Here is a 14879-nt window from a genome sequence, read left to right as displayed (position 1 = left end):
GCAGTCCGTTGTAATGAAAGCTTTTATATACTTATGTAATTTATAAAGGCTCAAAACGCAATCCGCGATTCCAAGGTTCGTGTCAGTTTTACGTAAAGTCGCTCAAAGAAAACCCAAGGACACATAATGACCAGTTTAATGGTTTATTTGTTGACGCACTCTAACTACATCATCTACGTGAAGTCTCCATCTTCTTAACCATCTCCCATGGCTCTGTCAAGCGGCCTCCTTTGAGTCCCTCTCAGTCTCAGCCCCGATATTAATTCTGAACGTCTTTTATACATATTTCTTATCTATGGTGGATTCTGTGCTGCATTATTTGGCGGTGGTTAATGATTTTAATTACGCAACTGCATACGACCACTTGTAAACGCCATTTAATTACAGGTAAGGCCACAAAAAGTGCACAAGCAAGCGACTCCGATCAAATTAGTTAACAAGTCTGGAAATTATATTTGTGAACTGAACACGCCTTCCTTTTTTACCACAAAAAAAAAAAAAAAAAAAAAAAAAATACATTTTTTTTCATTAATCACGTTGGAGACATTCACTCTACTTAATATTTACAACATATACAGTATACAAAGGCCCGGAGGAAAACCAGAGATAAAACCCTTTAATTTATATCTTTCTTTATCAATTTAGGGAAAAATAGCTCTGGAAAGCGGGCAATTGAGCGCCTTATATTTTAAAGTCTTAAAAGTATTGATTTGAGTCTTTTAGTGTTAAGGTTAGTCTTTCAAATGGAATCATCGACAAACATCATGGCGAAGAGTACATCTTAGGTTCATCGGCAGGGTCCGCCACTCTCAGCTGTAGAGTTGTTTGTTTTCCAGGGCGCGGGACTGATGGGTCTAATGGATCGAAGTGCTGGAAACCCTCAGCCTTTGGTGCAGGGCAGACGGTGGGTCGGAGGCAATGACACAGGTACGGCGACGCAAGGACCATTACCTGTCACCGCCAAATAATGCAGCACAGAATCCACCACTGTTGTCTGGGATGATAGGTGGTGCTTTTCCTCTTCATATTAGCCCTGATTGACTTTGTTTATTATTCTTATTATTTTATTATTATTATTATTATTATTATTATTATTATTATTATTATTTTGTGGGGAGCTTGTATTGGAATTTTTTCCCTGGAATTAATGCTTATACAGTATATGCATACTGAAAAGAAAAGAGTAATGGCAGTTGTACAGGTATGCTGAAAGTAGATAAACAGCTGAAGGGAGGTATATATATATATATATATATATATACAGACAATGAAACCTTATTTTAACGAAGAAAGTTTATTTTCCCTTGTGCCTCGTTTCAGGAGAAATAGCTTGAGTTCTACTCTGAGGGTCCAATTGAAGGGGGAGGGGGGAGTGATTACAGATCACGGGAAATAAAATCATCAAATCACAGCATGTCAGCACAGTGCACAAATGGCTATCCTAGAACTAGGACAAACACATCGTTTGTAATGATGATAATAATATATTTTAAGAATACACCAGTAAAATCCATAAAAATAAGTTCTGTAGTATTTACAAATAAAATACAATACAAATACAAATAAAATACAAAGATAAAAGGATTAATTTATATTAAACAGTAATGGTATTAGGGAGTAAGGGGTAATGAGTAAAGAGAGAAATGCCCAATATATTGTTTTATAAAATATAAAATGGTCAATCGTAAAACTTTTTAAGAAAATAAGTGCAAATATTGTTTTTAAATCATCTGCTGAGCTTATCGCCTTGTTTGTCCTAGTTTATTTTATTGTTCTAGCCTAGAAAGAAATCTAGTCGGCTGTGTGGTTGGAAATGAAAGCAAATCATTGTGTCGCAATGCGTTGCTCTGACGGAACAAGTTATTTTCTGGTCCTTTAAAACTGAAAAGAATGTTGTGTAACCTCCATGATATGGAGAGATGACAGTTGACCCTTGCGTAAAGCGTACAAATGATGCGCCTCGTATAAACCAAATGTTGCGCAGTCCGTGTGGGTCAGCTTGACCTGTGAAGAAATAGCTAGCTTAAGTTCTACTCTGAGGGTCCAATTGCCGGGGGGGGGGGGGGGGGGGGGGGGGAGGGGGGGGAGAGTGATACTAGTTCACGGGTGATAAACTCACCAAATCAGAAAATCTCTGTCATAAAAATTTCATTCATATTTCTTTGAAATTTTGAATCGGGCGAATTGAAAATCACAAAAATCACGCAGAGTATAATGACTTCGTGTTACTATATGAACAAATTAAGGAATAAAAATGAAATCGCATCACGAGCTATTGGAATGCGGTGCTTCACGGATCACGCTAAGGTATATGGTTCAGCGCATATTTATCACGATTTTGAAAAAGAAAATACAGGGGTCTTGATCCTTCCCCCTCTTTTGGTTTCTGAAAAAAACTCACTCTCATAATTTTGACTAGCTGATTCATAGCTCTTAACCGTACCAAATAGCACCGTTTGCCCTAAAAAGAAAAAAAAAATCAGCGGACCCCAAACCCCACCTCAAGGGGCCTAGTACCCTGTCATTCCGAAAAGAAAACGGACCCCTTTCAAATTATCCTGGATCCGCCCCTGCACCTGGATAACTTCATTCCCTGATGAAGATGCCCTGACAGACATCGAAATATTGGAAGTAAACAATTTTAATAATTAGCTGTTGATTGAAAAACATGAGGCCTACTTTATCATTTTTTTTAATTTTAAAGAAAATCAACCAGAATAAAATTGTCCTAATTTTCCTTCAAATCTCGTAATCTGAACCAAATTTTGATTTAGGTACAATCCCAGCAGGCATAGTTGCGTTGGATCAACGTTGAAAACAGGTTGATACGTTGAATTGCCGTTGATCTACCTAAATTCAACGTAAAATCAACGTTGATCTACCCACGTCGAAACACCGTCATAATGTGACGTTGACTCAACGTTGTATTTTGGTCAATGACACAACCTTGCAGTTATGGATTGTAATTTAAAATATTAATTATTGAAAACGTGATACTTTGTTTATCAATACTGTAACTAAATTTATGTCCGGGGTGATACTCACACAAAGACCCAACGTGTTGTTGTCTTTGACATGTCCTCATCGTTGTTTACTACAATTACTACAATCAATTAATCACCGGTTAATAAAACTGAGAAAGTATTTTATTTAAGTCTCGATGAAAATACATTAACATGTACATATAATAGGGCCTGTATTACAGTAAATGCGGAGTCAGAAAAGTGAGTTTTTTTAATGACACATTTTATCGTCACGTGCGCTTACGAAAGTAAGACAGAAAAGTCTGATAGATCGGAAGTTTTTTGGTCTGAATCAAGTGTTTTGCGGATTTTAGGATGACCGATTATTTAAAAGTATCATGACCAACTACATCTGTCTGCATGACCTAGTTTCAAAACGAGGCGCGAACGTGTAAAGTTTGAGCTGGCGGCGTACATTCCCCTTGGATTTTGTCAAATTTAGCAACGTGTTTCAGATCCGAGTTCCACAGATGGATGGTCATGATGAAAGAGGGGCTTTGGCAGAGCAGCTGCGAGAGTCGGCAGCTATTGGGAATATGGAATCTCTGCAGAAACTGGTGAATCAGGGTGTCGATGTGAACGATCAAAACAACATGAACGGATGGTAATACCATTTTGATTTATTGTTGGTACTTACATAGTATTCCAATCTTACACCAAACTAGTTAATCAACGTATTTTTTAAAATTCAGTTATGCAGAGCCTTGGATCAATCACAGATTTGGGGGGCATACTGTAAGACCCGTACCATATTGTGCATTTAGTAGCGTTCAAATGGCACATTGCTGCTCAGCATCGTTACACGCATTGTAGTCAGACATAATGTTGAGAATAGTTGCACACTAGTCCAGCTGTTTTTAATTTAATTTTTTCAAAATTTTATTTATCTAAGTACGTATGTTTTACTTTTGCAAGGTATTGTGCAAAGTTGTTTTAAACGGGGTCATGTCGATACTCCCCTGTACCGATACTCCCGCCGCACCAATAATCCCCTCTTAGTAAATTTCTGCGTATTATGCGAATCGATACGACCCCACGCCGATAGATCCCTGCATCGATACATCCCTAGTAAAATTGCCATGTAGGGCCACCGTTACTCCTCCACACCGATACTCCCCCACATCATTGCTTCCCCACATCGATACTGGGGGGGATTATCGGTGCGAGGGAGTATTGGTGCGGGGACGTATAGGGATGTAACCGTTTTAAAATGCCATTACGCTTTTAGTTTCATTTTATCAAAACTGTGTATCATCATTTTGATTTTTTTGTATGTCTTGATAGGACAGCTCTTCACTGGGCGGCAACGCGAGGGCATGCTACAATAGTTTCCTTCCTTTTAAACCACGGTGCTGATAAAGAAATCAAAACAAATAAAGGAGAAACTGCTGCACAGTTGTCTGAGAACCCAAATGTAGTCAAAATGCTCGGAGGTAACAATTGCTTCAATTTAGCCAAAGAATGAACACCTGACCCTTTTGGAAACTATTTAAACTTTTGGCAAGGTATTTTATTTTGGCTACACAATTCATGCCAGTCAGGTCTTTTATCAAGGCTGCATAAAGGTTAATTCTGTTCTGAATATTTTTTAGCAATTAAAAAAGGCACATTTTCATGGGACAGATTTAGAAAACGGCAATCCTGTTTATTTTATAACTGTTTTTAACCTCTCCCCCACCTTTAAAAAAGGTATCTTTGCTGGAAATCAATATGTAGTTTTTACTATTTAAGGTGAACCTTCCCAAGTTTCCATTAAGAATGAGCTACCAATCACACCAAACTACATTGCAAACCCAGTTTTTCCCTATGCAACACCACCTGAGCAGAGACCTCCAAGCAGTCAAAGCCATAACCAGCTACATCAGCCGAGCTCTACCAGAGATTTACCCATCACCAATGGGCCAGTTGATAATGGTAACATGTTTGTTTAGTATCATACACTCGGAAGTCCAAAAAATTTATTATTGCATAAGGGTTTGTGCCACTAATTTTCAGTCTTACAGTTTTACTTGAGGCCCGAAAAGAAATATTTACATGCATATTTTAAGTTGGTTAAGTTCTATCCACTACTTACTACATTTTCAGAATTGGTACTTAAAGTCCGGGTGGCCTACACAGATGAAAAAGATTTCATTGAGGTGGAGCTTGAGGAATCCAACCTGACTTATGAAAGCCTCATGGAGTTGATGTGCAAGGAGCTGAAAGTTCAGAGAGAGCTAGTTCACAAGATACGTAAAATGCCAGACACCATTGTAAGGAAGGACAAAGATGTCAAGAGACTGAAAAACTTCCAGGAACTGGAGCTTGTGTTGACAAATAAAGCCATCAGCGCCAGTTCACGTACATACAAAATGCCACGACATGAACAGATACTTTATTAAGTAATTAGGCACGTTATTTCGATTTTTCTATCAAAGTTGTAATCAAGTTAATATTAAAAATCCGCATGTTGTTAGGATAAGAAAACTACCTGAGAACAAAGAGTATCAATGATATGTCAAAAGATATGTAGACCACTAAAATAGGCATTTAAGATTTTTTGTCCAAAACAGGATCTAGATATAAGAAGAGGCAGTAAAGAAGATTTAAAAATCAAGTATTTGTGGGACTTGTGTGGCAGAGGGAACAGTAATTAGAAATCCCATTTGAAATTATATTTATTATTTAAGCTACAGTAAATTAAGTCATTAACATTACAAATGTATTAAACAAAATAACCTAGTTTAAATAATTTTCAGTGAATATTTTTGTACTTAAAGACTTATGAAGTCTAAAAAGCAACAGTACTGTTACAAGTAGTCAATATGTTGCATGGTGCTGTTCTCCAGAACAAAGGTTGTAGATGAACCTTGACACAATTTGTTGAAATTTAAGAGACCATATTTGGGATTTGTCTTGGGGTGGAAATTTTTCTTGCACCTGCATCACATGCTTCTTGATGCTAACCTACTTTTATTTACCCTATCCAATTTCAACCTTTTCCTTCTCTTGGTGCAATAAAATGAGATCGCCTTGTCTACCTGATGATTGTATAAAATTACTAAAGAACAGCACCATTATTTTTCATCATTGATAGATTAAAGGACATAACATACATTTGAGAAATTTGCATATCAACATCTGAAAAAGAAAAAAAAACTTCAATAAAATACACCATGCATTTTTGTCTATAATTAAGTTTGAAATGATATATCCTGGTGCTTCTGTATAATGGTGGGGGTCTATTGGAGAGGGTAAAACTGAATATACAAATTTTGTATATGTGATGTACATTTATTTACATATCAAACCAGGATTGCAGTCATAATTCAAGAACAAGAATTGGTATAATGAACTGACCTTTCATGCTTATTTTTTGTATGGTGCCATCTTGGAGGTGAAAGGGAATACTCTATAAGGTTTTGACCATAATGATATGCCTTCAAGGTGAAAAGTATGAGTTAATATATACTATGTATCAAAATATTCACAAAAAAAAATCATATTTGTTATGTTCAAAGGATCATGTTGTACATTTTAAGATCAAAAATAATTGTTGCCAATGGTTTCTGCTTGTACCACTATATATAGGATTAAGTATTTTTGTTTCTCATTTATTGAAGTATTTTTCAAGTTTACAGGCATATAAAAATCTTGGTAACATTTATATCAGAAATATGGGAAGGGTATTTACAAAGGTTTTTTTATTATTGCAAAGCTTTTATCAGACTGTTAAAAACAGTTTTTCTTTTGTTTAAAAATGTAACCATGTTTTTAAGTAACTGTAAGATTAGTCTTCCAACAGTAATCGGCTTTGTATTCAGTTTGTACCCACTACACATATTAACTTGAATTTTTGCACTTTTTATGACATTTATTTCTGCAAAACATAAGTCCCATGTTTTGTTGCAAGAACTAGAATCTCACCCAATTTTGTGGAGTTTAAGTTGGTGCTCTAGTACTTAGGCTAATTTTATGAATTTGTTAATTTATAAGCATTGTTTGTCAGGAGGCACAATAAATTCAGAATTTTATCTTTTCACCATGAGTTCAAGATCAAAGTATTTCTATCTGGGTAAATAACTTATTAATTTATTTTAAATAAAAGGCTAGTTTCCTGGAATTAACTATTGCAAGAAATTTGGTATCAGCACTGAAAATTGTGTCAATGTCATTTTAAGATATATGACATAGACATGTTTTGGTCAACTTGGAAAAAAATTCTTACATTATGTTAACTGCATCACACCTGTTACGGCAGTATATTATTTTCTTTACACCCAAATTGGGCAATGCCTAAAAACAAAATTCATCAATTTATTATACTATTTTATTATATTCAATTATAATTTAATATTATTTATGCATGGACAAGTAGCCATGTTTGCTTGCTGTTGATAAGAATCTTAGATATTCAATGCAAACTGAAATATAATTTACACACTTTGTTAATGTGTGATGTCAAGCCACATTTGTTGTTAAAAATTACACCGGTTTCAAAATTCTGTGCTTTTTTTTTTTTTTTTGTAACAGAATTTTCAACTCTGATACTATCTAGTATGGTGCAGTCTTTGGAAAACAAGTTGAAATGAAACAAAATTCACCATTTTATTCTCAACTTCCCTTTATTATCAGAAAAAAATTTGAAAAATTGTTATAATCAACAAATAAATTTATTGATCCATTCATAAACAACATTCAAATTTAAACTCTAAAGGTTTTTTTTTCCTGAAAATATCTAGTAAATGAAAATGTGTACTCAATAAATGTGTAATAAATTCTAGATTTTTTCTATTTCATTTTCTTTCCTCTTTTTGATCCTTATTCATTTTTTTTTCGCTTTGTCAATTAACAGCTTAATAAAGGTCACAGCTCTGGCTAATAAACAGTCATTGTGCATTTGACAAACCAAAAACTTCTGGAAATATCTTTAGACAAAATGTTTAGGTGAATTTCTGCATACAATAAAATTCACACCCAAAATTATGAATTCATGAACAGATATGTGTTTGAAATATAACAATTGTCGATTTTTTCCATCAACTACCCATTAAACTAACTGATATAATAGAAGAAATAAGGATTTCATGTAATCAAACTTGATGAGAATTTTAATTCAAGTTACTGATATTTACAACATAAATCACTTTCTGTTATCCTGTAGTAGGAAAGCTACCAGTTACAAAATACAGGGGTACACAAAAATCAAATGCTACAGACTGCACTCAAAATCACACATACCTCTTAATAAATTGGAGACTGGACACCATGATAACAATTATACAGAGTTCAAGATATTGGTGCAAATCGAAGCATTTGTATTCACTTGTGTCTTGTTTCCTTATATACCCACTGCCCCATTTGAATATCATATACCCACCCACCCTCCCTACTACCCATTGAAATGAAGCATAATCAAGCAGGTCTTCTGGCTGTTTACTTCTTTCTGTCTGCTGTCCACTGGGTTTTTTTTTCATCAATTAGGCTGAAGGCAGTACACAGGGGTCCAAGATATAAATACCTGCTGATCTTGTGCTATGGTAACTTTGTTTCCAGTAGTGTCGATGCAGAGTCAGAGGCTGGCGTAGAACAACGGTTATATCTAAAATACACAAGGACACACAAAATACCAAACATGCAACTTTACCATACGTAAAAAATAAATGAATAAATTGGCACCTTTAATGGGAATGTCCTCTTCAATCTTCCATCTTGTGTGGGATGTCCATGGACTGGCAGGACTATTTAACCATATACAGATAACAGGTGATAAATTCACATACTTCTTAAATATATACTGTTCACTAACCTCACGGTGTCTGGGACCCCTCTGCTTCAAGATATGCCTGAAAACAAGTTACATTCTTTCCATACCTCTTGCATCCTCCTCCAGTCAGCTGTGGTAAGAACAAGCTTACTTTGTATGGTGAGTAATAATTACAAAAAGCTGCCCAACACCAGGTTCTGCTGAGAGATAAACAAAAGATTAAAGCTACACTGAAATGAAACAGCAGTGTTACCTCTGTGTTTGGTGCTGCATTGTCAAATACCACCAGATCTTCAACTTTCCTCTGGAACAAATGCTGTAGAATGCTAGAGATCCAGTGTAAATACAATGTACTGTAAATGGCTAATTCCAACATCAACAAATGTATCACTACATACAGTGCATGCATGATACATTCTATTTCATGAATGCAGTAAACAAAATATGTAGAACAAACCCCCTATACAGCACACTACATGATATGTATTATGGCCTTTATTACATCATACCTGCATCATCCCGATGTTATAAGAATCTGATCAATCATAGTGACCTTGGCTGATGTTATATAAGTTCTCCCTGCGCAGAGCCCCTTCTTCAGCAGGAGACCACTGTTTCCATGGTCACCGGTCAAGTTACAACAAATCAAGTCAAAGCATGATGAAGGCACAAATGAGCAAGTGATATTGTCCCCAACATTAATTTACTCCATACATGTTATAAAAATATAACGGCCACAATTTACTTCCATGCGGTCTCCCACCCTCAATAATAAAATTTTAAATGACAATAAATGGTGGCAAAGATAATAATTATAGCCTTATATTTCCATGGTGACACCATCCTTTAGCAACATCATCCCAGCAGTACTGGAAGACACCATATCTTCCTCAGTAACATTTTAGTTTTGTGTGTAATTTCCATAAAAACAGGCTGAAATGTTACATCATTCGGAAGCTGCTATGTACCTTAACATTTTTTCTGGCTGGAGGGGTGGTTGGGGGATGGGAGGGGGTAATTTTCAAGGTATAATGATTAAGTCCCCCCCATTTTCTTTGAAAGCAACATAAGCAATCAAACGTAATGACCCAGTAATGTCACATACAGGCAAGCTTCCAGCACTACTACTACTATTGTCTGCAGTTCCACTGAACATATACCCCACTCACCTGTTGATCATTGGAATCAAATCAACCAACTCAGCTGTGCTGATGAATGGAGAACAAACTGAACACTTACCTTGAATCAATTAGAAAACCTAGTAGTTCAGGTTCTGCTTTCACTTTCACCTTCAGAGCCTAGTGAATCCAAAGTGTCACTGTTTTCTATGCTCTCTGGTGCTGATTGCGGTGGGATTTTGCTGCTGAGGGGCTCAGTGCTATCCTCGTTGACATCAGTCTTATCCCCACTTCCCACTTCAATGCTTTCCTTCAGGTCTACCTCTTCCTTAATTTCTTCTGCAGTTGAAGATTTTTCATCGATGCCGTTTTCCTTTTCTTCAACAGCTGTATCTGCAAACCCAAAATTGAATTCAACCCTATTTTAAACTTACTCAGTGTAAGATATGTGAAATCAAAAATGAACTAATGTACTTAGAAGAAGTGAGTAAAGCAAGTGGGAAAGATAACTTATTTCTATCTAGAATAACAGAGCCATCCTAACGCAAACCTGGTTTTGGTTCATCAACGTTTTCCTTAGATCTTCTGTCACGTTCTCTTGACCGTTCTCTACTGCCTCTCCTGGACCTTTCACGCTCTCTGCTCCTTGACCTGTGTCTGCTACTTTTATGTCCTCTGCTTCTGCTGCGTGACCTTTTACTTCTGCTTCTAGATGAGGACCTACGTCTTTCACGTGAGCGTGATCTTCTTGACCTTGAATGGCGATCTCGACTTCTAGACCTTCTCCTTCTGAAAACATATGTAAAACATCTTTTTAAAAACTTTATTATTTGGATTTCCTAACTCTGTTTATATCATGCAACATTTAATTCCTCCAGTATGAATATTGAGAATGCTTGGCTGTAAATAGCCACCAACCTGTCTCTACTTCTACTTCTTCTTCTTTCTCTATCTCTGCTTCTGCTTCTTCTCCTTCGACTATCCTCTCTCTCCTTTTCTTTACGACGCCTCTCCTCACGTTCCTTTTCCCTTTCTTTCTCACGCTCTTCTCTTTCCTTGCGCAGTCGCTCTTCTCTTTCAATTTCAACCTTTTTCCTCTTGTCCTGCAAGTAAAAGTATGCATATCCTACAGTAACAAATAAATCACCAACATTTTGTTACATAGGGATGGGTTCACACTAGCATCACTTGAATATTACTATAATTGTAAATCTTTTGAGACTGAACTACTGTTAAACAGTTGTAAAATCTATACACTGACAAAAACCAGTGGAACTCAAGGGTCTCCTGTCAGCAGACAATATCTAGCTTCGTTTCAGCACAATTTCCCCATGTACCTAAAAACCATCACATTTGACTTATACAAATTAATCAATTTCATTCATGTTAAAACAAGCATAAGATGCCAGAGTGACGCTAGTTTGGTTTGATTCAAAAAATACCTTTTTCTCTTCAAGATAGGCACGTATTCTGGCATAACCAGCATGTTGTTTGCCTATCAGATGTTCATCCACTCTTTGCGGTACATCGCCAACTATTAGAAGAGCTCCACACACATCACATACTTCCATCTGCTTCTCATTCTCTGCAGCAATTTTCAGGCTCTAAAACATGAGAAGAGAACAGCGGATAAAGCCACGCTCTGAGCACCCACCTGAAAATCTTGAAGAGTGGCACGAACTCGAGCATAGCCCATGTGCTGTTTGCCCATGAGGTGCTCTTCCAGGCGTTGCTGGGCATCCCCTACGATTAGAAAGGCTCCACACACATCACACACCTCCATCTGCTTAAACTGTGGGTCTGGGGCACTGCTCTGGAAAAAATACCATCAAATCAGCCTGCTGGACACAGGCGCTTGGTCCCATTCTTCTACTGAATAAATAATCTAAATACATAACAATTTATACCCAAAGTTTTAGAAAATCAGCATTCTATTTTAAATGTTGAGCAATACACATTTTTTCCGAATTCCTCACATTGAGAGGTTTCTTAACCATTTTCTCTATTTTAAAATAATATCTGTGGGGAAAAATCTTACAGTCTCAAGCTGAGTTCTTTCTTCTCTCAACTGCTCACAGAGCTTGAGCACACCTTGAGCTTCTTCCACCTTGCCCTCACAACCAAGATTTTCTGCCTACAAGGTATGAAACAATTAAACAATTAGTGAGGTGGAGCAAATTGGGTAAATAAATTTATTGGTATGGTATGCTGGAAATCTGGGTAAAATGAAGCAAAAAATCAAGTTGGTATCATCTGAACACAAGCATCAATGCATGCACATATAAATCAACATGAAGAGAAAATGGGAATTAATGAAAATATCTCTCACAAAAGAAATACATAAATTCAAAATAAATAAATAAATAAAGGGAAATTACCTGTTCCACTAAATCATTTATTCTTTCTGTCAGCATTTTTATCTTTTCATCCTTTGCTATAGGGTTCGGGTTGCCTGGCTATAAAAAGGAAAAAAATGTTAAACATGTCATAGCTATATCTATTAACAAAGCGGATAAGAAACAACATTTTTTCCAAAAAGTACTTGGGTGTTTATCATTCCATCTTAAAACAGATTTGTTCTTAACAAACACTGTGATATTCAATTTTACATATCAGTTATAAGAAAAATAGGAAAAACAATTATCATTACTTAATATCCACATTGTGTTTTATCTTTGGTAGTGTACATACTGTGCCTGCATTGTTGTTAAGTGATAATCTTTGATGTCCTCTTCTGATACGTCTTTCAACATCTGCTACCAAAGTATTCAAATATCTTTCAAAGTCTTCCTCAAACCCCATCTTTTGAAATTTTGGGCTTTCACTGTACCTTAAAATATTGTTAGACAGTCATAAGCCATGCTAAAACATTTTTTACAACACTTTAAATTGCATATTAAGTCTTTGCCACTAAACCCAACCATATGCTATCACATGGTTTAAAAAAGCATAACTTAAAGAAATACCAACCTAGTATTCAATTTGGTTTACCCTTTGGCCTGTTGTATTTTAGTTGGATAAAGAACTAGTAGAAGTGGTTTATATGCGTTACTGTGAATGTAGGCTTGCTTCAGTTTCGTAATTAGTGATAAATAAAACATCTTGCTACAAAATTGCTAATGAATACTAGTGAACTTCTTTTAATGGATCTTTAAGTTGTACTGAATTTTTAAGGAACAAATTCTGACAATGAAAACTCTCAAAATTAGACTTACTGTCTTTTTAAGTCCTCGTCATGAATCTTGTTACATTGACCTGAAAGAAAAAAATGTTTACCTTCTCATAGAAACAACAACCAATTTTCCGGATTTTTAGCACACTATGATTGATGATAAAAAATTCTAATGCTTAGAGAGCAAGTGTACTTAAATGTAATGAAAGATATGCGCTGATCATATAACATCAGTTGTCCACTGATCAATCTTACAACATACAAAGGACTGCATTATTTTTGTGAATATTTTTTTAAAAAACTTTCAACATTTAGGTTAATGATATACTTCCCTTATATAGTTGAAAATGCTAGACATAATGTTATTTTCAGTTACTGGAGTCATTACCCTTGTGATAAGTATGTATCAATAACAAGATAAATCCCCGACAAAAACATCCTATAATGCTGTCACATCACTACCATGCATATGTACATCATTGCATTGCAGTAATTTAGCGACATCACAACGCCGTGACACACTTTTTTGTACAGTTGCCAGGCATCAGCTTTAAATTTGTCTATAGTTTCTGTTCTTTGTATGGCATTCTTGTATTTTATCATTCTAACAAGGGAAATGCAACATTAAAGTAAGTGGTAATAATAATAATAATAATAATAATAATAATAATAATAAAGATCTGGAGTTTGATGTTATACCTCTCCGTGCAATTACAACCATAGGCATCAGGGAGTCATGACAAGTGATTAATAAACTTTGAAATCCTCCATATACCCAATTTTTTGTTATATTGTTCCTACAAATTTATTGCTGTTGAGTGTTCTACTGATTTGATTACCTTTGCCAAGGAGGTCACGTTTTCATTCCTGTTTGTTTGTCTGTTTGTCATCAACATAACTCAAAAAGTTATCGATGAATTTCGATGGAATATAAGGGTAGGTCAGAAATGGGTTAACTTAGAAGTGATTAGTTTTTGGTGGTGATCTGGATCAATAATCAATCAATAATCAAATAACTAAGATATGCACCGATTTTGATGAAATTTTTAGGAACTGTCAGAAGTGGGCCAAGGAACAGATGATTAGTTTTTGGTGGTGATATGGATCAATAATCAATCAATAATCCAAAAATAAAAAAACTAAATCATTATAGGATGAAAATTTAGGGGTGAAACTGCATTGGGTGGAAACTTTGCTGCCTTGGCGGAGGTATGCACTCTCAGCGTGCTTTTCTAGTGTAACTGAATTGAAATTGATTTGAGTATATGAGATTTTTTGAACTAATATTCAATAATAATCATTCACACAAAAACTTACCTAAATCTGCTCTTGTGTTGATAAAAAGTTCACAGGGGCAAAAACCGCACAAAAAATGCTTACAAACCTGAAAATAAGACAATGAATACTGAAAGTAATGAAGTTCTGAGAAATTAAGAAGCGTGGTCTCACTTAGGGCCCAGTTAAAGATGATGCTTATTACTTCTGGAATTATAAATTTCTTCCTACAAACCACCACTACCTCAGGGCTATCCCAGGAGAAGTCTGCTTTGGATTCACTTGGGTCTAGGTTCCTGTTTCTACCCATTAACTCATCCAACATTTGGGCCATATAACCGCCCGCCATTTTGTCGTCTTTCTATCCCACAATGCCAAGTTTCGCACTGAGAGCAAGATTATATTTTTGATTTTGATATTCGGAATGAAACAAATGATGTTGATTTAGTGTTTTTAGAGCTCAATCATGTAAGTTTAACAAAGATCATATACTAAAGTTACAAAAGCTCCAAGATAATGCTGTCCGTGCTGCCTCGTGTCAATCC

At 35.7% G+C, this 14879-nt stretch overlaps 2 protein-coding genes across 8 annotated transcripts; one reads left to right on the top strand and one right to left on the bottom strand.

Annotated features, from left to right (window-relative positions):
* Positions 1-3372: 3372 nt before the first annotated feature.
* On the top strand, positions 3373-7044 carry LOC106152703 (ankyrin repeat domain-containing protein 40). The gene is made up of 4 exons (XM_013526401.2): positions 3373-3627; positions 4308-4456; positions 4755-4937; positions 5109-7044. Exons 1-4 carry the CDS (start codon positions 3494-3496, stop codon positions 5402-5404), a joined length of 762 nt encoding a protein of 253 aa, XP_013381855.2. The 5' UTR covers positions 3373-3493; the 3' UTR covers positions 5405-7044.
* On the bottom strand, positions 6875-14864 carry LOC106152697 (luc7-like protein 3). Of its 7 annotated transcripts, XR_015332712.1 has the most exons (12): positions 14579-14864; positions 14377-14443; positions 13103-13142; positions 12579-12717; positions 12266-12343; positions 11926-12021; positions 11330-11491; positions 10806-10990; positions 10438-10676; positions 9279-10280; positions 9023-9073; positions 6875-8604 (listed from the first exon to the last, which is right to left on the bottom strand). XR_015332712.1 is itself a non-coding variant. In XM_013526391.2 (11 exons), the coding sequence occupies exons 1-10, from the start codon at positions 14681-14683 to the stop codon at positions 10036-10038; spliced, it is 1356 nt and encodes a 451-aa protein (XP_013381845.2). In that variant the 5' UTR covers positions 14684-14864; the 3' UTR covers positions 6875-8604; positions 10009-10035. The 7 variants fall into 7 exon arrangements, 3 of the variants coding, with proteins under 3 accessions (XP_013381845.2, XP_013381846.2, XP_013381844.2); XR_015332711.1 differs by having other exon boundaries at positions 9023-10280; XR_015332710.1 differs by having other exon boundaries at positions 6875-9073.
* Between the last annotated feature and the right edge of the window lie 15 nt (positions 14865-14879).

The sequence above is a fragment of the Lingula anatina genome, chromosome 2 (genome assembly GCF_051362555.1).
Source record: "Lingula anatina isolate TDL-2025a chromosome 2, LinAna3.0, whole genome shotgun sequence".
NCBI classification, from domain to species: domain Eukaryota; kingdom Metazoa; phylum Brachiopoda; class Lingulata; order Lingulida; family Lingulidae; genus Lingula; species Lingula anatina.
The sequence above is the reverse complement of the archived record's forward strand: the minus strand, read 5'-3'. Positions and strand labels throughout refer to the sequence as shown.